Source organism: Phascolarctos cinereus, unplaced genomic scaffold, assembly GCF_003287225.1.
Source record: "Phascolarctos cinereus isolate Bilbo 61053 unplaced genomic scaffold, phaCin_HiC Scaffold_4;HRSCAF=312, whole genome shotgun sequence".
NCBI classification, from domain to species: domain Eukaryota; kingdom Metazoa; phylum Chordata; class Mammalia; order Diprotodontia; family Phascolarctidae; genus Phascolarctos; species Phascolarctos cinereus.
This window is the reverse complement of record NW_027555847.1, coordinates 863185-883683: the sequence shown is the minus strand read 5'-3', so window position 1 is coordinate 883683 and position 20499 is coordinate 863185. Positions and strand designations below refer to the sequence as shown.

Here is a 20499-nt window from a genome sequence, read left to right as displayed (position 1 = left end):
AGCCGGGCTGCCCCAGGCCACTGCGACCACTAGAGAAATGCTATGTAAAGTGGTCAGCAGTGGCGGCTGAGGGGAAAATGGCAGGTGCTGGAGGGGCTCCAGACACCCACCTGGGCATGTACCCAAAGGAGGGGGCGGCACATAGTCGGCACTTAGTAAGTGCTCATGGAGTCCATCTGCCCTGCCCAGAGGTGTTCTTCTTCCATCATTCCTATCCCTGTGGGGCTACGCCAGCATCCTGATTGTACACGTCCCACTTTTCTCTTCTCACTGCACAGACATCTCTCCACGGTCTTAGGCAACAAGTTTGACCATGGCGCCGAAGCCATCGTGCCTACCCTTTTTAACCTGGTCCCCAACAGCGCCAAAGTCATGGCCACGTCTGGCTGTGCGGCGATCCGCTTCATCATCCGGGTACGTGCTTCTTCACCGTGCTCAAGAGTGTGGCAGGGCGGGGCCTGCGTCTGCACAGGGATGCGGGCTGCCTGGCCACGGGGACCCCTCAGAGCCAGGGGAGGGGCTGATGAGGTGGAGCTGCTCATCACAAACCCAGAACTAACGCGGGCACCACGGCAGGCCTTGGGACGCAGCGGGCGCCTCTCCTCCACTGTTCCTCCCTCCCTTCCTTCCTTCCCGCTTGTTCCGTGCCTGGTATGTGCCTGTGCTGGCAGCACCCACGCCTGCCACCTTGCCTTGGCCCCTGGCCACACCAGTTACATCCAGTCAGGAAACGTTAAGCGCCTACTGTGTGCCAGCAGGGAGCACAGAGCACCAGAACTGGAGCCAGGAAGACTCATCTTCCTGAGTTCAAATCCGGCCTCAGACACTTCCTAGCTGTGTGACTATGGGCGAGTCACTTCACCGTGTCTGCCTCAGTTTCCTCATTTGTAAAATGAACTGCAGAAGGAAATGGCAGACCAGTGCAGTATCTGCCCAGAAAACCCCAGAAGTAGTCACAGAGAGTCAGACAAGACTGAATAGCAGTGTGCCAGGCCACTAGCGTGGGTGGGGGACGGTGGTCAGCAGGGATGACTGCCCTGCTGCTCAGGACTGATCCCACCCCCACTAATGTTGAGACACCATTTCTATGTGTTTCAGCACACGCACGTGCCCCGGCTTATCCCGCTGATAACCAGCAACTGTTCCTCTAAGTCAGTGGCTGTGAGGAGGTGAGTGCCCCGGGGAGGGGGGGGGGGGCTTTGAGGTTGGTGGGGAGGCGAGGGGGAGGAGAGCAGCCCCATCCTCCTCCAGCCCTGCTGGGGTGTGTCCTTGATGGAATGGGAGCCCAGCCACACACCTGTGCACATACACCTGCACAGTGCACCCACACCTGCACACATGCACACAAACACCCGTGCGTGTGCTCGCACCCCTGTACATGTGCACACACATGTCCACACAACCCCACACGTGCACACATGTGCAATACACCTACACAGTGCACCCACAAACACCCACGTGTGTGCTCACACACCTGTACATGTGCGCACACACACGCCCACACAACCCCCACACATGTGCACACATGTACACGTGCGCACATACACACATACATCTGCACAGTGCACCCACACCCACATACCCACCCACATGCGCACACCACTGGCCTTCTCTGCGCTGGCCTATCTGCATTCACGCCTCTGGGTTTTCTCCTTTCCAGGCGTTCCTTTGAGTTTTTGGACCTCCTCTTGCAAGAGTGGCAGACGCATTCCTTGGAAAGGTATGTGGGGCAGCCCCTGTGCTCCTGCCACAGGGCTCAGGGGACGAGGGGATTTGGGTGTGGCTCAGCCGCTTCCCTCCCCCTCACACAAACCAGAGTGAGAAGCCCCCAGAGCAGTGGGCGGTGTGGGGCCTCCCTCCTTACTCCCTTCCCCAAATCCATGCTGGCCTACTCTCCCTGCCCCCTTCTGTTCCCAGATCAGGTCTTCCCTTGGGCAAGAAGCCTTTCCCCAGGAACCCCTAGGAGACAGCCGTCCCTCTCCCCAGTCTGTTTTATTTGTTATGCATCTCATCTCCCTCATCCATCTGGGAGCTGGCGCCATGCCGAGCTCTTTTTACAAATATCTCATGGGTCTTTTAGGATTATCCCCATTTGACAGTTGGGGAAACTGAGGCAGGCAGCAGTGAGGCGGCCTGCCCAGGGCCCTACAGCTAGTGAGTGTCTGGGACCAGGCGTCGTGCTCTGGGTTTGGTGGCCAAAGCTCCTCCATGGAGGGGCTGCCTCCCATTAATGTGTGGCCAGTCTCTTGGGCTGTGACAAGGCCCCCTCGGGTCACAGTTTTTACTTTGGTCCCAGGGGTCCTCAAGGTGAGGGGCACACCTAGTGGGGCTGTGGCACATGCACAGTATGACATCCATTGGAGCCCTGAGGGCTGTTTGTCTTTCAGACACGCCGCTGTGTTGGTCGAGACAATTAAGAAGGGGATTCATGATGCAGACGCCGAGGCCAGAGTGGAAGCCAGAAAGTGAGGTTTTCTTTTTCTTGGCTGGGGACCCCGCCTCGTGCCCGTGGGGTCTTTGGTCTCTCTTGTCCCGTGTCTGGACATGTCCGACCCTGGTCCTTCTCTGCTCTGCCCCGTGGTCTCTGTGCACCCCCCAGAAAGGGCTGCCCAGGTGCCTTGGGTGGAGAATGGGAAATGATCCCGCATCATGGCTTCCTTTTCCTTGTCTGCCCATTGATGCCTCTGCTTGGGGAGGGGGCGGCCTGGCAGTTTCCAGGCTCTCCTCTCTTTCTTTGTCTCTTTTTTTAAAATTTTATTAATTTGTTTTGATTTATCAACAATCACTTCCATTTGCTTTTGAGTTGAAAATTTTTCTCCCCCTTCCTCCCCCCCACCCTCCCCAAGACCGTGCACAATCTGATATAGGCTTCACATTTACATACCCATTAAACATTTTCACATTAGTGAAGTTGTAAGTAAAAATTAAAACCAATAGGAGGAACCATCAGAAAGATGAAACAAAACTCAACTGAAGGTAAAAATAAGTGATAGCGATTCGACTTCCATAGTTCTTTCTTTGGATGTGGACAGCATTTTCTATCCCGAGTCCTCTGGAGCTGTCTTAGATCCTTGTAATGCTGAGAAGGGTTCAGTTTAACAATATTAGTCATCATGTAATGTGGCTGTTATTGTGTACAGAGTCCTCTTGGTTCTGCTCACTTCACTCAGCATCAGACCATACAAGTCTTTCCAGGTTTTTCTGAAGTCAGCCTGTTCATCATTTCTTATAGCACAATAGTATTCCATTACATTCGTATACCACAACTTGCTCAGCCATTCCCCAATGGATGGGCATCCTCTCAATTTCCAATTCTTTGCCACCACAAAAAGAGCTGCCATGAATATTTTTGTACATGTGGGTCCTTTTCCCATTTGTCTGATCTCTCTGGGATACAGCCCTAGAAGGGCTATTGCTGGATCAAAGGGTGTGCACATTTTTGTAGCCCTTTGGGCATAGTTCCAAATTGCTCTCCAAAATTCTCCTCTCTTTCAAATAGAGCCTTGAACTGGAACGTTTTGGGGGAGGTCAGAGGCGTGGGCCACCCCCACCCAGCTGGTGACCGCTGTGCTCTCCGTCTTCCTAGGACGTACATGGGCCTCAGAAACCACTTTCCTGGTGAAGCCGAGACCTTGTATAACTCCCTGGAACCTTCCTATCAGCGCAGCCTCCAGACGTACCTCAAGAACTCGGGCAGTGCTGCGTCCCTCCCTCCCTCAGACCGGTCGTCCTCCAGCTCCCAGGAGAGCCTCAAGTGAGTGTGAGAGGCGAGCCGGGCGAGTGAGCCTGGTGCTGCAAGTGCTGTGCCTGGGCGGAGGGGGGAGCCCAGGTGCTGTGGGGGGTTGGGGGCCCGGGCGCTGTGCGCAGGATCTGACAAGGTCGCCTGCCACAGCCGGGGACCTCGGGCCCAACAAGGGGATCCATGGTGTGCAGCATGGCTCGGGGACACAGCCCTCCAGGCCCTGGCCACCCTGGGCCCTTTGTCCACGCTTGTCATCCACGCCGTCGCCGTTCCCTTCCTTTAGAAGTCTTCATTCCTCTTGCCCCCTGACTCCCTTTCTGGGTCTCTGGGGGGCACTAGCAGGTGTAGACATCCCTCTTCTGGGAGTTTGTCAGGGAAGGAGGGATGGAAAAGGTTTAGGGCATAGAAAACCCATACCTGTGTTCTGGTGGGTGGCAGGGAATCCTAAGGAATGGGCAGGATCAGGGTGAGAGGCCAAGGTTGAGTCAGGGCACGCACCTCCCTCCTGATGAAGAGGGCTCATTGAGAAGGAGGAAGCCCGTGTGGTAGCCATGCCTGTTCGATGGAGGGGGAGGGACAGGGCCTCTGCGTGCCCCCTCCCCCCTCCCAAAAGCTGCCCGGGTGGGAACTGAGTTCCCCATCACTAGCAGCTTGGAAGACCGCCCTTCAAGCCTCATGAGCACCTGTCCAGGGTCTGTGCATGAGAGATCTCAAGGGAGGGGGGCTGTCCGTCTTGGCATCCTAACTGGGGGTCACAGGCTCCTCGCCGGAGAATCCCAGATCCCGCTTACGTTGTGTCGGCCCTACTTACACCACGCTTTTGCAGAGTTATCTGTGTGAGCGTGTCGGTCCTGGAGGAGAGCCTGGCGTCCTATCTGCCCGTCGGTGACAGATGTGCTTTCTCTCTTTCAGCCGCCCATTCTCCTCCAAATGGTCTGCAGGGAGTGCCTCGGCCGGCCCTGGGAGAGGTGAGACACTGTGGCGTGGGAGTGCACAGGATGGGCTTGATCTTGGTCAAGGCACCATTTTCATTTTCATTGCTGATTGGAAGTGGGTTTAAGGTGCACTCCCCACTTCCCCTGTCAGTTATCACACGACTTTGTTCCTTTTCCACCAGTGTCTTCCAGTAGTGGTAAAACGACAGGCAGTCCTGGAAGTCTTCAGCGGTCCCACAGTGACATCGATGTGAATACTGCCGCAGGGGCCAAGGCCCGCCACATTGCTGGGCAGGCAGGTGGTGGCAGCAGCGGGCGCCTCGGCCCTGGTACCCTCACTCCTGGGTCTTACGCTTCTCTAGGTGAGAGAGAGTTGGGTTGGGTTGGGTTGGGTTTTACGAAGTCCACTCCATTCATTCGTTCCCAGGCTTTGTCCTTCAGCATCTAGTTTATGTGTCTGTATCAGGAAGGCAAAAGGAGCTAGTTCTGGTTACAAAGTGCCCGCTCCTGGCCCCCACTGCCTTTTCTGCCACCCTTGGGCTCTGGAGCCAAAATGGTGCTACCACTGCCACGGGCACAAACTGGGGGCGAGAGTTCAAAGCCTTTCATGGCTGGAGCATTTCCAGAGCCAGAGCTTCAGAAGCACGCTACAGACTGAGAACTCAAACAGTCCCTCCATTTTCTAACTTTTTCTACACTTGTCCAATTTCCTTTTTCTTGAGCTCTCAGGCAAGGCCAAGAAGAGCACGTTACCTTGCGACCCACAGGCCAGCTTGTCCCAGGCCCCCAGCCCTGTTCCGGAGACCCTAGTTCCTGCTCTCCTCCTTCGGCCGACACTGCTCGGCTTCCCTTTTCTAGCCTGTTAAGGAGTTCCCTGCTTGGGAAAGTCTGTTGAGAAATGTGACTTCCCGTGTTCATGAGTATTCATGTGCATGCACACATGAGTGCAGTTATGATGGCCAATGAGGGGCATGTTTTGTCAATTGCAGTTGTCAATTTTGTCAATTTATTTACAATACATTCATAGCTGAATAATAGGTAACTTAAAACCGATTTTCCTCTCGAATTCCACCCTTGTTCATTTGAACTGTTCCACATAGGAATTTTATGTAGTATGCCATAGTAAACTGGGGAAAATCCTTTCTTCTCAAAGTTAGAGGCCATGGGATTAAGGTTTGCAGACCTCCTGGATAGAGAGCACCATCTTGGAGAAGAAATTGATGGGGGCAGCTAGGTGGTGCAGTGGATAGAGCACCAGCACTGGCTTCAGGAGAACCTGAGTTCAAATCCAGTCTCAGACGCATAACACATACTAGCTGTGTGACCCTGGGCAAGTCACTTAACCCCATTGCCCAACCCCCCCCCCAAAAAAAAGAATAATGCTTTTCCGTGCATAAAATAAAATACCTAGGATTACAAAGAAATAAATTATTTAAAAAAAAAAAGAAAAAGAAGAAATTGATGTTCAGAGTGGCACCAGTGTGGATCAGCCCTAGGCCAAGGGAAAGGGGCATAGAATAGGAGAAGACAGGAAAGAGGCCCCCGAGGCCTTAGAGACATAGAGAAAGAGAGAGATGCAGAGACAGAGAGAGATACACAAAGACAGAGAGAAACACACAGAGATAGGGAGAGACACAGAGATAGAGACACACAGAGAGACACAGAAACAGAGAGAGAGAGCGTCGCAGGCTTTGTTCCCGTCTTCCTTCTCAGATGCTCCTCTGCCTTTGCGGCAGGGGAGTTTGCGGCCTTACTCCAGGCCCAGGAACCAGAGGTTCTTCACCCAGTAGGTCTGCAGGCCTTAGCCCCTGCCAGCACAGGAGAGGCGTCTGGGAGGAGGACGTCTGATGGGCATCTTGCGCCTTCCCCCTAACCCATTGAGCTCTTCTTTGTCCTTTGCTTACCTGTTTGCCAAAGAGGATGCATCAGACAAGACGGATGGTAAGCACTTCCTTCTGTTTGACCCTCGAACCTGACAGCCCGATGTCTTTGTGAACACGCGGAGAAATGGGGCTTGATGCTTTCTGTCCCTGCCTCTCCCTGTTCTGGAATGTTCCTCTGGCCCTTCTGGGGTGGGAGAAGAGATCTCTCCTTGCCCACGCTGGGCTTTCCCAGCCCTTCATGTAAAAAAAGCACGTGTTCTTGGGAAAGGTCAAATGAGGCTGACTGGTCTTTGTCGTGAATGCCGGAGTGGAAGTTAGGCTTGGAAGGACCTTAGAGGCCATCTGGTTCTCCTCCCTCGGGGGCCTGGTGGGGTGAGGCACCAGCCCCATGCTGCCCACTACGTGAATTCCCGGGTTGCTTAGCCTCGGGCGGCCAACAGCCTGCCCTCTGTAAATTCAGGGGCTTTGTGAGTTCAGGAATTACAGGTGGCCTCCCCCTGCCCAGGCTGTGTTGCTGCTGCTTTTTTGAAAATGGGTTATCGTGCTTGTTTCTAACTGAAATTGAGGAAAATGGCACAACCCCCAAGAGGGCATCCTGATGCCTCTGGGCTGGTTTTTAGGGTCCTCGAATGTTTCCTTTTTCTTTTCTAGTCCCAAGCAAGGAATCCTTTGGTTTCTCGATGTCCCTTTAATTTGAACGAGGGCCTTCTAACATCAAACTGCCTTGCCTGCTGTAGCGCGGGTCGTAGTGGTAGGGTCAGAACACATCCTTGGTCACACTTTGGGGAGTTGAGCCTGAGCTGGTCAGAGCCCCACGCTCAAAGACCAGGAAACCAGGGCAGTTCTCGGCCACGTCTGAAGGTCCCTGCTCTGGCCAAGGGAGACAGGAAAGGAGGGCGCACTGTGAGTGCCTACCCCCTCTCTGTGGTTGGCGAGGGAGGCCACTTCTGGGATCGGGGTCACCATCTGCTCCCAGATCCTTTTTGGCTTTTGTTGCCATCCAAAACTAAGCAGGCTCAGACATGGAAATCCCCAGTTCCCAGGCATCCTTGTCTAAGGCCACGTTCACTTGGGATAGTGAGAGGCTGGTTCCTCTCGGCCCTGAGGATTCCTGAATGGCCCTGTAGCGCTGTCCATTTTTTTCCCAAGTATCACATCTCTCTCAAAGGTGTTGAACTCATGCACTGTAGAATTGGTTGAAATGTCATTGTTATTTTATTTTTCCTGTTTAGGGACAGCTTCTGAAGATGGTAAGAATTACACCCCCTCTTTGCTAGCACAGAGAACCCTTGACCATAATGTTGCCATTCACCTTAAAAGCAAACTAAGACCATCTCTCAGAGATTTCATGCTAATACCTCCTTGGCTTTTCCACTTGTTTTGTGGGTGCCCGTGTGCACGTGTATGTGTGTGTGTGTGCGCGTTTGCGCGTGAGCGCATATGGAGGTATGGGGTTTCCCAGGGGAGGGGCCATCACTTTGCTTGTGATTTTCATTTGAATCCCAGGCAACCATTGGCTGCTCAAGCATCATTGTTTTACATGTTTAACCACATCAAGTATAAAAGTGGGTTGATGGAATCATACCTTTTCCAATAAAATGCGTAACGCTTTACTTTTATTTTTCATGTAAACCTGCCTTTGCTTTGGGTGGGGCCACGTACTGCTATCTGTGATGATCTCACTGGGGCTCAGAAGCACCACTAGGGGGTTAGGTTTAGCAGGGCCCTCCAGTTGGCATCAAAACAGTCACTCCACGAGGGCTTGGGTCTCCCCGTTCAGAAGCTTAGGCCCTCCTAGTACCACGCTTCCCTGGTCTGGTCCAGGCACTGGGCATGTCAGGGTGGAGCCAAATTGATGGTCCCCACGCAGCATCTCTTCCCCTTCTCCCACTCAGTCAGGGCCCGGTCTGTCCTGCTTGTTGAACATGTTATCGGCAGGCTGGGAATCTGGAGATCACTGGTGTGGGCTCGTGGGGTTGGCCTCCGGCCTACTCCTCCTGCAGGTCCATCCTTTTCTATGGCCTATTGCTGTTTGCTCTCATGTTCTCCCCTCCACCTCTTAGTTTCACATGTTTCTTTTCTCCCAATTTCCTTGTGTCCTGTATCAGCCATGGGCACCCCCTGTTTCTGTCCCCAAGCTGCAGATTGCCAGGCCCTGGTTTCTGGCCAGGAGTCTTGCCAGGGCAATGGGGCTTCCCAGTGGCTGTAGAAAAAGGGAGATTGTCTGGTCCCTGCCAACATTCTCTCCCTGGGGCTTGTGACATCTGGTCCAAGTCAGAAACGTGGCCCACGACACTCGAATACAGCCGAAACCCAGGCAGAATGTAATTGAGAAATATTTAATGAAATAAAACTATGGTAAAGCATAGATGATGTTACTATGTCATTTTCTAAGTTGATATGTGGCCCCAAGGTACAGTGGGATGGTCCCCACTACAATCCACCAAGACTTAAGGAGGAGACTTGGTGACTCTCAAGTAAGTTTGAGCAGAGCCGTCCTCCTTCCTGCTGCCAACAAGGAATGTGTGCTGGTCTAGCTGTAGCCGTGCAGGTGCCCCGGCAGGAGGCGGAGCCCGTCCCCAGCTCCTACCGGAGCACACAGGTGCAGGACACTCCACACACTAGAGGACGGGGGTGCCCGCTGGCAAGGGGGTCATCCGGCTCTTCCTCTACAGGAAGAAAAAGGTGGTGGCCTGCTGGTGTCAGACTGCCAGGGACAGCCAGGCACTTCCCAGTAAGGAAGCGTGCCACGAGGGGAGAAAATGCATGTGAATGTGAGAGGTGGAAGTGAGACATCTCATTTCAGTGTTGTTTGTCGGCGTTTGGGGTCTCTTTGTCATTCTTCCATTTCAAAGATGGCGTCCAGACGCACCCACTTGGCAGGGCGTAGTCCTGTTTGGTTTTAGCCGCAGCAGACGTTCACTTCAGTTCATCTGAGAAGTACAGAGTTTAGCGAGGCATAGAAAGTGGTGACGTGAGCCTTTCTCAGGGCCCCAGAAGGAACCCCCTAATAACACAGACTTCCTTCCTCAGGTCGCATGAGATCCAGGCTTTCCACGGCCGTGGCAGGCGTGGCCAACTCCAAGGCGGATTCCCGGGGGCGCAGCAGGACCAAGATGGTCTCCCAGTCTCAGCGTACGTATTGCTCTCTTGGTCCGGCCTGTGGGCCATGTGCTAGCCAGGCGAGACATGGGCGCGGCCGTGCTCTTGGCCAGAGAAAGGCTGCCCACTGAGTTGTCCTTCTTGTCTTAGGTTCCTCGTCACCTGACAAAAGCGAAGGTACCTCCCCAGCGCGGCGTGGCATGGTGGCGGTGCATGTGACAAGCCCTTTTCTGGGGCTGCTGTGTGGTGTGGGCGTGTTGTTAGGGCTGGCTCAGATCAGAACCCCTCCCCTCCCCTCCCACTCCGCCCCGCATCCCTGCCCGTGTCAGAAGGTCCCCTACTCTTAGCTGGCGCCAGCCTCTCATGCGGGTGGAAGGATGAGCACACAAGGTGATTTCTCCTTGTCCTCCCTCAGAACCTGCTGCTGCAGTACCTTGTTTCTGGTTCGAACTGCAGGCAGGTATGTGCTGCCTCAATTTCTTCACAGGAGGGGGAGGGGAAGAAGCACTGGCTAAGCGCCTGCTGTGTGCCGGGGTGGGGCTAGCCCACTTGGAGAAGTCGTCATTCCCATGATTTTCCCTGTTTTCACGAAGGCATCGCTGACCCAGAGGGGCCGTATCTGCAGTCCTTTCAGAATAACATGTTCATTCATCACTCACTTGGTTATCACAACTAAAATTGTAAATCCCTGGGAAATTCCTCTGCCATCTTTGTGTGGCATTCAGATTTCCTCCCTGTGCTTGGGCTCGAGGCAGCATTCCCACTGCTTCCCTCGCAGGGATTTCCACTGGCCCTTCACATCTCTGGCATCAGGGGAAGGGTTGTGGTGAAACAGGAGCAGGGCTGACCTCCAGCTGGGCACGGTTCACCAGGTTGGCATCATGAATCAGTAGGCCTTCTCAAAATGCTGGTGTTGAATGTTTCACATAAGGGCTTCGGATTGCAAAAAAACCAATCTTATTGAAACCTGTTTATCGTGGTTTTTTAAACCTTGCTTTTTTTTTTTAAGTGAGGCAGTGGGGGAAGTGACTTGCCCAGAGTCACACAGCTAAGAAGTTTATGTGTCCGAGGCCAGATTTGAACTCAGGTCCTCTTGACTCCAGGGCCAGTGCTGTCTCCACTATGCCACCTAGCTGCCCCTTTATCACAGTTTTTTAAGCAAGCTTGCAGAGACCCTACTGTAGACTGAGACTGTCCAGCTTTTTATGTGGCTGAAGGAAAAATATTAGGAATAAGAATTCAGATTCTAGGTAGCCAGACAGGACCAACTGTCTCGAGGCCCGATCACTTCCCCATCCAAGATCTGTCCTCAGTTTAAACCTGAGGGCCCCATCTGTGATCTCATGGAGAACACATGTAGAATGGATCCCAGTAGATTCTGGTGGCCCATGGGCCTGAGGAGACCAGGTGTTAGTAACACATATTCACTTGGGCTTGCCCAGGAAAGAAGCCCCTTTTTAGATGGCCCAAGTTCTGGCTTTTACATTCTACCCCCGAACTCCTGCTATGTACGTGTAAGGTCCTGGCTAAACACTGGATGCCCTTGGAAAGCCAACCTGGCATCTCTGCTGTCTACACGAACCTTTTCAGTCCAGAAAATGAGCCCCCATCGGGGGCTTCTGCCGATTGCACCTTACCTGACAAGTGATGTGAAAGAAGGGTACCTGCCCTGCTCTGTTGAAGGAACATGTGAGGGAGACCAGAAGGAAAGCCAGGGAAGGCAGCCTCAAGTTCTTACTTGGGAGCCACATACTTCCTAGGACAGCCCCCCATCAGGGAATGGGTCTGGTCTTGGCCAAGGGAGCTAGGGCCTGGAGGGGAGGCTCAGTTCAGGCTCTGCTCCTATGGAGCGGACCTTCTGCTTACTAGGCCAAAACTCAGTCTGTGACATTAAAAGCCAGTCCCACAAAGGCCCGAGGCTGGTGGCTGCAGAGCCTCGGGAATCTGGGGGTTGGAGGTTTTCTGGTGTGTTTGACCATGTTTGTGTTCCCAAGACCCTTTAGGGAATAACCCTTGCCATGAGACATGGTCACTGATACATGAGTCTCTGTTCTCCAGTTCCACTGGAGCGTAATACTTGGTTTTTCCATGTTTTTTACATCACCATTAAGAAAAATCCCATCGGATCTCTTGGATCGAAGCAGGTGTGTGTTACAATTGTTGCCCCAGAGAAGTAAAAGGGGATGGGAGTGATAAGACTTCCAGGGCTGGGGCTTGGGCTAGGGGTGGGGGTGGGGGTGGCTCCATACACAAGCCCCAGATTCCCTTTGTGGTTGGTGTGCCTGAATGGGTCCCGGGCCTCTGTTCTCATGATAGTGCCTCGTTCATTGGGATTGGGCTTTTTCACTTGTGAGTTCTCCAAACCTCATTGGCCTGGAACCGCCACCGTTCCTAAGAATGAGTCCATCCAGTGCATGTCGGCTGCCTTCATCCTTTCGGGGCCGCCCAGGTCGGCCATTGAAAAGATGAAGCGGGCAGGCTGGCTTTTGTGGCGTGGGCCCCTCTGCCTTATCCTGAGCATCTCCTCAGCCTGGCCAGGAGAGCCTGAGACGCCCCGCGGGGCGGGGGCATTGTTCTGGCCGTCTGGCCATCTTTGTTGGTGTGAACTGACTGAAGCGTTCCTTTCCTGTTTGCTGTTTGTGTTGAATCTGCTCTGCTTCTGCTCCCTCCCTCTTCACGCCCGCTAAGGATCCCAGTCGGCTAACCCCATGGGCGGTAAGAACCCGCAGCCTGGATGTGCGCATGCATTTTTCCGTCACCCATCCGTATCTCCCAGAGAGTGCTCTATTCAGCAGAAGCTCTAGCCCTCCCTCCTCTTGACCATCACCAAGCCTCGGTCAGGGAGGACCCCCATAAGCCCAGGGCCTCTTGATCCTCATTCCGAGGCTGGGTTGCAGGCACGGTCTTCTGGTTGGGGATCCCGTCACTGACACTCATGGGACGGTTGCCCCGGGGGGCCCCGGCTGCCTCTGCACCGCACAGATGCTGTCCCCTTGCCCAGGATCCCTGGTCCCTCAGCTCACTAGAACGGCCCTTGAGTGAGCCTTGTGGCTAGCCGAGGCAGGCTTCTGCCCCTAGCTCGCCCTGCTTGCTGATGAGGTGGGAGGGGCCGGGAGGGCCTGGGCTCCCTGAGGGGACGGTTTCAGACATGCTTACTGCAGCTGTAAGTGAAGCTGCCATGGCTTGGGGCACCCGCTGCCCTGGGACCGTTTGTGGGCCAGGGAAGACACCCCCCCCATCCCAGCCTCCACGGGGCCATCCAGAGAACGTCCACTCTGTTCTCAGCAGCGTCTGGGCTCCAGAGTTTTCTGCCTGGTGGTGTCTCTGCTGAATAGAGCTGTTTGTCACATCAGCCTTGACGTCGTACTGTGTGCCGTGTGCCTTGTGCCTCACTTGTGTGTGGTCTGCATCCAGTCAGGTGTGCCCATAACACCCTCCATGAGACTCTAGCATCGCGTGCCTGTGGCCAGGGGGCTGGGGGTGGGAAGGGTCCATGGACGTGTGTTGGGGAGCTCTGGGGGCCACTCTGTGGAAAAGCCTCTGCCTGGAGGAGCCTTCCCAGAATCACCCTGCCTGTCCACAGAGGGATTCTTCCCTTGTGAGGCTGCCGTGGCCTCGTCTCTGACGACTAGAATCTGCTGGAATAGAAACATGGCTTCTGCCTGACCTGGGACAGTCGGTGGCATGGGGGGACCACGTAAAATGCCAAGAACTTGAGAAGAGAACTTTGGACCAGCCCCGCAGGGGAAGGGGGGGAGACTGGACCATGTTTCATCCTGCTTGGGGCTTTGTAAAGGGCAGTTTGCGTCTTCACGTATTCTTAACCCCCAGCAGTTTAAAATCTCAGAGTTGGAAGGTGCTTCCTGCTTCCGTGGAAAGGAGAGGAAGAGGGAGAAGGAGACTGATTGATCTGGAAGAAGAGAGCCCTGCAGGGGACAGGGCGGGTTGGAACTAGTGAAGTTGGTCAGGCATTGATCTGAAAGAGAAGAAATTTGCCCAGAGAGAGGAGAAATTGAGGACGGCTTGGAGAACACTTTCTCCTTTCTGGTGTGAGAGGAGTGGGGTCTGGGCCCATTAGGGAACGCAGAAGAGGCTGGAGGACTAGCTGGAGAAGGAGAAGGGAGCTGGCCAGGCCTGGCCGGGTCTGGGACAGATTGTGGGAAGACATGGAGATAATCTGGAGGAGGGAATGAAAGCTTCTTCAAGGCCTGGCCTGAATGCCTAACCTCCCGGCATTCTGTCCAGCATTGGCCCCTGCCCTGCTCAGGCTCAGCGGCCTCCCTGGCTACGTATCCCACACTCATCTAGAAAGGAGGACAGACAGACAGACAGAGACGGGGACGTCTGCAATGACGCTCCCAGTCTGCAGCAGTTGTAGAAGTCTCAGGCGGTTGGCCGCCCAGTTGCTCATTGGAGGTAAAGGACGTGGAAGAGAAAAATGAATTGGGCAGTTGGCCGGCCGGCTTAGACTTTGGGCAGGTGGGCCATATTCTTGGCCAGAAATGGCTGGTAATAACATATTTGCCAGGGATCCTTCAAGTCAAGCCAGAAGAGATTGAGCTGCCAAGATAGGGGCGAGGTGGGGGGGACTACCTGTAGCCTGCCTGTTCCCCACCCCAGGGGAGACAGAGACAGAGACAGAGGGGTCCAGAAGGAGGGTCTTGGCTGCTCCATGAGGGGAATGATCTTGGGAACAAAAATGAGCAGCAGAGAGTCAATGCCCAGTGTCAAATAAGCGGGCAGGCCTGGAGATAAGGGCCCTGAGCGCAGGTCCAGCCCCATTCATGTGCTCCTAGCTGTCATCCTGGGCACCCCGCTTAACCAACAGTCTCCTCAGCTGTAGAGTGGGAATCATGCTGGCGCCTCCCTCCCTGAGCCCTGGCGAGGAGTGCCTGAGCTCACAGTTGTAAAGTGCTTAGTACAGCCCCGGGTCAGTGCTGCTAGCTCTCGTCCCCAGTCTGGATGTCCTGGAGGCGCCAGCTGATCAGTGTTTGTGATAGCTGAAAGCTGGTAGAAAACAGGAGGGGGCTGCATGAGGCTATAGTACAACCAGCAGCCTGATTTGGGGGGAAGGGGGAGGGAGAGAGGAGAGAGATGGGAGAAAAACGAGGGGAGGAAGGGAGAGTGCATAACCTCCGTCTGGGATCTGGACTTGGCTCCTGGGAGAACTCTTGAATGAGTTATTAGGGAGAGAATTGATGACTCTCCCACATGTGCACACGGACCTCTTTGGGCGGCCAGACTCCTTTTAACCATCAGCCTGGCAGGAGGTCTCCTGGGGAGTGCCCGGGGAAGCCATGCTTGGCCCAAGGCTACTGGCTGTTTTTATCGGTGAACTGGAGAAAGACCCCAACCGAGAAGGTTCACGGGTCTGGTTTACAGATGACTCAAAGCTTGGAGGGAGTGCTAACAGTGGATGAGTTTGGGTCCCAAAGGACCTTGATAGCCAAGGGCATGGGGCTGAATAAATAAGAAAAACTTTGGGTGTCTTAGAGGTAAATTTCTTGGGCTGACATGGGCCCCATTGGCAGAGGCCTGAGGGGCCATCAGCCCTGCTTTGTGCTCAGAGGGCACAGGCCCTCCTCGGCCCTTCTCGGGAGTGGCATGTGTGGTAGAGAGGACCGGGGTGGTGCAGGGCCTGGACTGGCCAAAGGAATGGGAAATGTCTGAGCAGCTGGAGGGGAAGTCTCTGCGGAGCTGCCTTGGGAGGGTTTTCCTTTAGGGGAAGGCTCAGACCCTCTTGGGTGCCAGCGTTCAGGCCTCAGAGATGGGGGCAGGGGAGGAGAGCTGTCCCAGCCCCTGAGCAGAGGCCAGATGGCTGCTTCTCTGCTTTGTCCCAGGGGGAATCCCTTTGGTGTAGGAGGCCCCTGACACACATGTGCCTTCTTTAGCCTCCTCAGTGGCCGGACTCCCATCGCCTTCCGCGGGCCCTCGCTTTTCCCTCTGAGCCCCTGCCCCTCTGCCCACGACACTTAGAATACCTTCACAAATCTGGATGCGAGGCAGCTTCGTGGCTGCGTCCTTGGACAATCGGGTCTCCTGGGTGTTCTGTGCGCTGAGGCTGCCTGGGGAAGGCGCCTGCCTGCAGGGGAACTGCGAGGCTTCCGAGCCCACGCTCTGGCCAGCTTCTCGTCTCCTTTTGCGTGGGCCATCCCACTTGTCCTCCCATAATTTCCTACTGCTTAGGAAACTTCCTGTGCCTTCTCTCATCTCTTGTCTTCCACTGTTTAGCTGGCAGCCGCTCGGGGTCCCCAGGAAGAGTTTTAGCCAGCACCGCACTCTCCACCGTGAGCTCAGGCGTCCAGAGAGCGCTGGTCAGTCCTGCATCGGCCCAGAAGCGAAGCAAGATCCCTCGGAGCCAGGGCTGTAGTCGAGAGGCCAGCCCTTCTCGCCTCTCTGTAGGTAAGGCTTTTGTGTGCCCTCTGGCCTTTTCAGTCTCCCTTGTGCTTTCCCAAGGGCTCCCCCAGGCCCAGCATCCCCCTGAGTCCCTGCGCGCTTCACCAGCTTCCTTTGTGTTCCTGTGGTCCTGCCTGTTGTCTTCCTGCCTTGCTCTTGGTTTTAAGGGTTTGTTTGGAAGCAGACCTTTAAGTTACTGACCCAACCAAGCAGACCCACTGCTTTGCCTTGGGTTTTCCAGTGACATTTAATTTTATTGAAAGCGGTCCGGTTTTTCCCCGCTTCTCCTTTCCAGCAGGTGCTGCCCAAAGCTAGATGCTCCCTGCAGACTTTGGACAGAGATGGTGAGGCCGTGGCCTTGGTCCTGTGGCGAGAAACCCTTTTCTAGGGGGTGGGCAGAGGGACATCGGAGGGGATTTCCCCCTTAGCAGACAGAGCCCAGGAGGTGGTTGGAGGCCGCCCGGAGCGATCCTCAGGGAGCCACACATTAAAGAGCATCTTTTCTTATGTCCTCTCATCCCCTCGTGCCGGTTGGTGGGTGCAGCGCGAGGCAGCCGCATCCCTCGCCCCAGCGTGAGTCAGGGCTGCAGCCGCGAGGCCAGTCGGGAGAGCAGCAGAGACACGAGTCCGGTCCGCTCTTTCCAGCCCCTGGGTGAGTACTCAGCGACTTGTGGCGGCATGGCCTCACTCACCTCGTCTCATCCGTCTCCCGTCACCGCGTCGGGGCGTGGCCCATGGTGGGCACTGCGTGTTTCCTGCCATCCCCCGCAGTGCCAACGGTCCCCGAGGAGGCTGGAGGCCTGTCCCAATGCCCTTGTGTCCATCTCTGGGGTGTGGAGGGAAGCCAGCATTGTCCAGGATTTTCTGGTGACTCTGTCCTGCCCTCTGCTGCCCCAGATGGACAATAAGCCTCGACTTCCACTTCCGGCATCGCCGTGGGGGAGGCCTTGAGAGCCATTCTGGTCTCAGCTCCCTCTATGACCCATAGCAAGTTAATGGCTCTGGCCTTTCCCTGCCCTCGAGTAAGTCCCGAGGCTGTGGTCAGACCAGAAGAACTTAGCTTGGCATCTCTGGGCAGTGAAAAGTGCTGCATCTAAGGTGTTGTGAAGGCCCCAGGCTGGGAGTCCTCACAGACCAAAGGAGCCAGCCAGTTCTGACTGTGAGTGAGGGTCCGAACCCCTGTGCTCGGGCCCCAAGGGCCCTGAAAGTGAGCTCCAATGCTGTCTCTCTTGAGAAAAGCAGGTTCAGAGACACGAGAATGCCCGCGGTTGCCTTGGCACTCCCTGGCCAAGTGTGGAAAGTTCAGGTCCACTGATCCCCATGACCACTTTCCATCACAGTCAAAGGAGAGGGGAAACGAGGGTGTTAGGAAGGGGCAAGAGAGCACACTGGAAGTGTGTGCACGTGTGTGTGCAGGAGTCAGGGTGGCATAAGCAGAGCTCCCCATTCACTCCCTTCAGGTTTTTTCTCTGAGACACTTTGGGTCTAAAATCCCACAATTGCTATTAACACAACAAACATTCCCCTAGTCGGCTGGCTCGTGCTGGGGCTCTCCTGTGCCCACCTTCCATGTCCTTCCACTCGCAGGCACCAGAAGCCCCAGGAGGAGGCAGGTGTGCTCCTCCACTCACACCCAGGAGCCTCCTTCCCTGCCCCAAAGTGTAGACAAACTCAGGCTGGCCATTCCTGCCAAACTTGGATTGGTTCTTTAGGTACTGGGCGCCCATGACTTCTAATTCTTATATGACTTCTGAATTTGGCTTGTGATAGAAATAAGTGGTTTCCTTTTCCTTAACAAGTGCTGTTAGCAGGATTTGTTGGCCTTCTGGGGTGCTGTGCAGGGAGGCCCCTTCTGTAGGAAGAGAGGTCCCGCCATCTGAGCCTCCTGGACTCTGCTGCTTTCTGGAGGAGGTGCTAACTCTGCTCTTATCCTGCTTTGCCCAGATCACTCTGCCCTGGACACTCCCTGCAGGCAATTAGGACCAGGGACTGGTGTAGGTGTGTTAGGGTTAGACAGTCCTGGGCCCCCAGCCTTACCTGGGAGAGAGCTGTGCAGGGAGCAGGGCATTTAAGACTAGGCGGGAACAGACCCTGGGTCCCACCTGGGTGAGAGATGTGCCCAGAGTGGTGCATTTAGGGTTAGGTAGGCCTGGGCCCTTGGGCCCCGCTAAGGGAGAGTTGTGCCTGGAGTAGCTGCCTTCTGAGGAGATAGCAGGTCCACGGCCACTATGCCCACGGATTGAGTTTTCTGCAGACTGAGCCAAGAAGCTGCTTCCTTCTGCCTTCTCGTTCTGAGCCCTCTGTGGTGAGGCCTGGAGCAGGCACAGGCCACAGAGTGACGTTGGGTAATTGACCCATCCAGGCTGGAGAGTTTTTCCCTTCTGGCCTGAGCCCTGAAAGGAACATGTAGCTGCATGATCCACATCCAGAGCCTGGGAGAAATGTGATCTGATTCCCATCTGGACAGACACTCTTTCATCTACAGAAAATGCATTTTGGCTTTAGGGCTCTTAAGCTGAAATTTGGCTATGGAGTGAAAAAAAGATTTCCTACTTTTTCCTTGCAAATTAAATGCCACATATATAGTTTTTAATTTGGTTTTAAAATTAGGTACGCCTGCTAAAGCTTAGAGTTTTTAAAGTGTCTGATTTTCTTGGCTTTGCCTTTTGAAGCACAGAGCCAATGGGAAGAATAGCAAACGAATTTTTCTTCTTTTCACAATGGGAATTTCAGAATGCTGCCTGACTGGGTGCTTGTCCCAGTGTCCATTGTGCTAAACATTTTTTAGGGTTGTGGCCAGATCTCTTTCAGGAGAATAGCCTGGATTTTGTGGGAAATGCCTCTTCTTAAAGTAATTGCCCACCCAGGAGAGAGCAAGGAGGGAGTTTCAGGGAAGCCCCTCTGGAGGGAGGGGTCTGGGCCCCGGCCTTCCTCCCTGCCTGTCCTCTGCCTCAGCTTTCCCTTGCCTCCCATCCAAAGCCTCCTTTGGTTTTGCATCAGCATGCCTGTGCACAGAGGGCCTCTGCCCCGGGGCAGTGCCGTGCGTGTCCTGGGCCCCCCAAGCTCACTCCCTCGCTTGCTCGCGTGGCCCCCGCTCCCTTCTCGTGGTAACAGGCAGGCTTTGTGTGGTCCTGTTATTCCAGCTTCCAGGCATCACTCCAGATCGACAGGTGCCCTCTACACCCCCGATGTTTGCGGGGCCACAGGTGAAGGATGAGTACCCTTGGCTCTCGGCTCTGCCATCATCTTGCTTTTGTTCTAACTGAATTTCCGTTGAATCATCCACCCCTGTTTTCCCAGACCCTGATTGATTTCTTTCCATCTGGGCCTTGCGCTAGAGAATCCCCCTACGTAGAGCGGTCATTTGTGGCGCTGCCTTCTTGGGGTCCTTCTCCTTCTCTTGTTTTCTGTCCCGTCATGTTTAGACTCTTGGTTTTTCCATTGCATGTCGTTTTCTAACATCGAGATGTACACTTGTGGTCCATTTTATGTGCTTGCTTTGAACATGCGCACACACACACACACACACCCGCTCTAATCCCTTCCAGGGCAGCCCCCCTCTGGGGGGCTTGGCTTCACCTCTGTCAACAGCACTTCACATGACGTCAGGCCCACGGCCTGAGCTGGAGAAATCTGAATTGGGTTAGACCTGGGGCTTCTTGCAGGAGCCCTTGCCAGCTTGGAGAGGAGGCCGGTCTCCCTGGCTTCAGCTCCTGACCCATGTGGCTCTCCACACAGGCTCCATTTGAACTGCTGTTCCTCCCTCATTTTTACTTTGCTTCTTGTCCATCCCATTGCCTTCCAAACCCCACACCGTGGCTCCAGGGGCAGATGTGATACTCAGCTTCCTTCTGTCGCGGCAGGGGCGGGCTACGGGATCAGTCAGTCCAGCCGCTTGTCGTCTTCCGTCAGCGCCATGCGTGTCCTGAACACGGGCTCCGACGTGGAAGAAGCCGTCGCCGATGCCTTGGTAAGCATGCACATTGTCTCCCTCTTTTGTGCTCTCATGCTTGGGAACTCTCCCATCCTCTGCCAGGGAGCCCGATGGGGATGGGCCATTCTCTGGGGAGCAGTTTCAGTTACTCTTAAAGGGAAAAAAGAAAACTTCCTGAGCTCGTGGGGGCAAAGGTTCCCGAGGGGCAAAGGCCTGAAGCACCCCGTCAGGATTTATTTAGGGCGAGTTTCTTTTTGTTTGTAAGCACCTTTTTTGTAACATCATTGGCCATACCGAAGCCTGCTTTAGCCTCTTGTCCCTGTGTCGAAGCCTCATGGCTTTGGGAGTGTGCAGATGTCTCTTGTGGGAAAGAGAAGCTTTCATCTTCTCTTGCACGCCTTTGGCGGTCCTTCCTTTGACCCATTGGGTTGTAGAGCGGGCGTGCCCCTGTTCCCACAGAACTCTTCCGGGAGGGAGACGTCCTGCCACCGCCGGTCACCGGCTGAC

At 54.7% G+C, this 20499-nt stretch overlaps 1 protein-coding gene across 37 annotated transcripts in view; it reads left to right on the top strand.

Annotated features, from left to right (window-relative positions):
* The window catches only part of CLASP2 (cytoplasmic linker associated protein 2), a 142167-nt gene that overhangs the window by 84458 nt on the left and 37210 nt on the right, over positions 1-20499 (top strand). For 9 of the 37 annotated variants that reach the window (XM_078151971.1, XM_078151966.1, XM_078151969.1 and 6 more), the window contains 18 exons: positions 279-414; positions 1099-1169; positions 1661-1720; positions 2388-2465; positions 3587-3754; positions 4655-4710; positions 4860-5039; positions 6595-6618; positions 7793-7810; positions 9594-9695; positions 9813-9839; positions 10078-10122; positions 11774-11806; positions 12351-12377; positions 15894-16064; positions 16603-16710; positions 19202-19264; positions 19922-20028. In XM_078151971.1, the coding sequence (XP_078008097.1) occupies positions 279-414; positions 1099-1169; positions 1661-1720; positions 2388-2465; positions 3587-3754; positions 4655-4710; positions 4860-5039; positions 6595-6618; positions 7793-7810; positions 9594-9695; positions 9813-9839; positions 10078-10122; positions 11774-11806; positions 12351-12377; positions 15894-16064; positions 16603-16710; positions 19202-19264; positions 19922-20028 (1474 nt within the window). The remainder of the gene's footprint in view (positions 1-278; positions 415-1098; positions 1170-1660; positions 1721-2387; positions 2466-3586; positions 3755-4654; positions 4711-4859; positions 5040-6594; positions 6619-7792; positions 7811-9593; positions 9696-9812; positions 9840-10077; positions 10123-11773; positions 11807-12350; positions 12378-15893; positions 16065-16602; positions 16711-19201; positions 19265-19921; positions 20029-20499) is intronic. The other 28 variants (XM_078151981.1, XM_078151976.1, XM_078151979.1 and 25 more) reach the window with 9 other exon arrangements.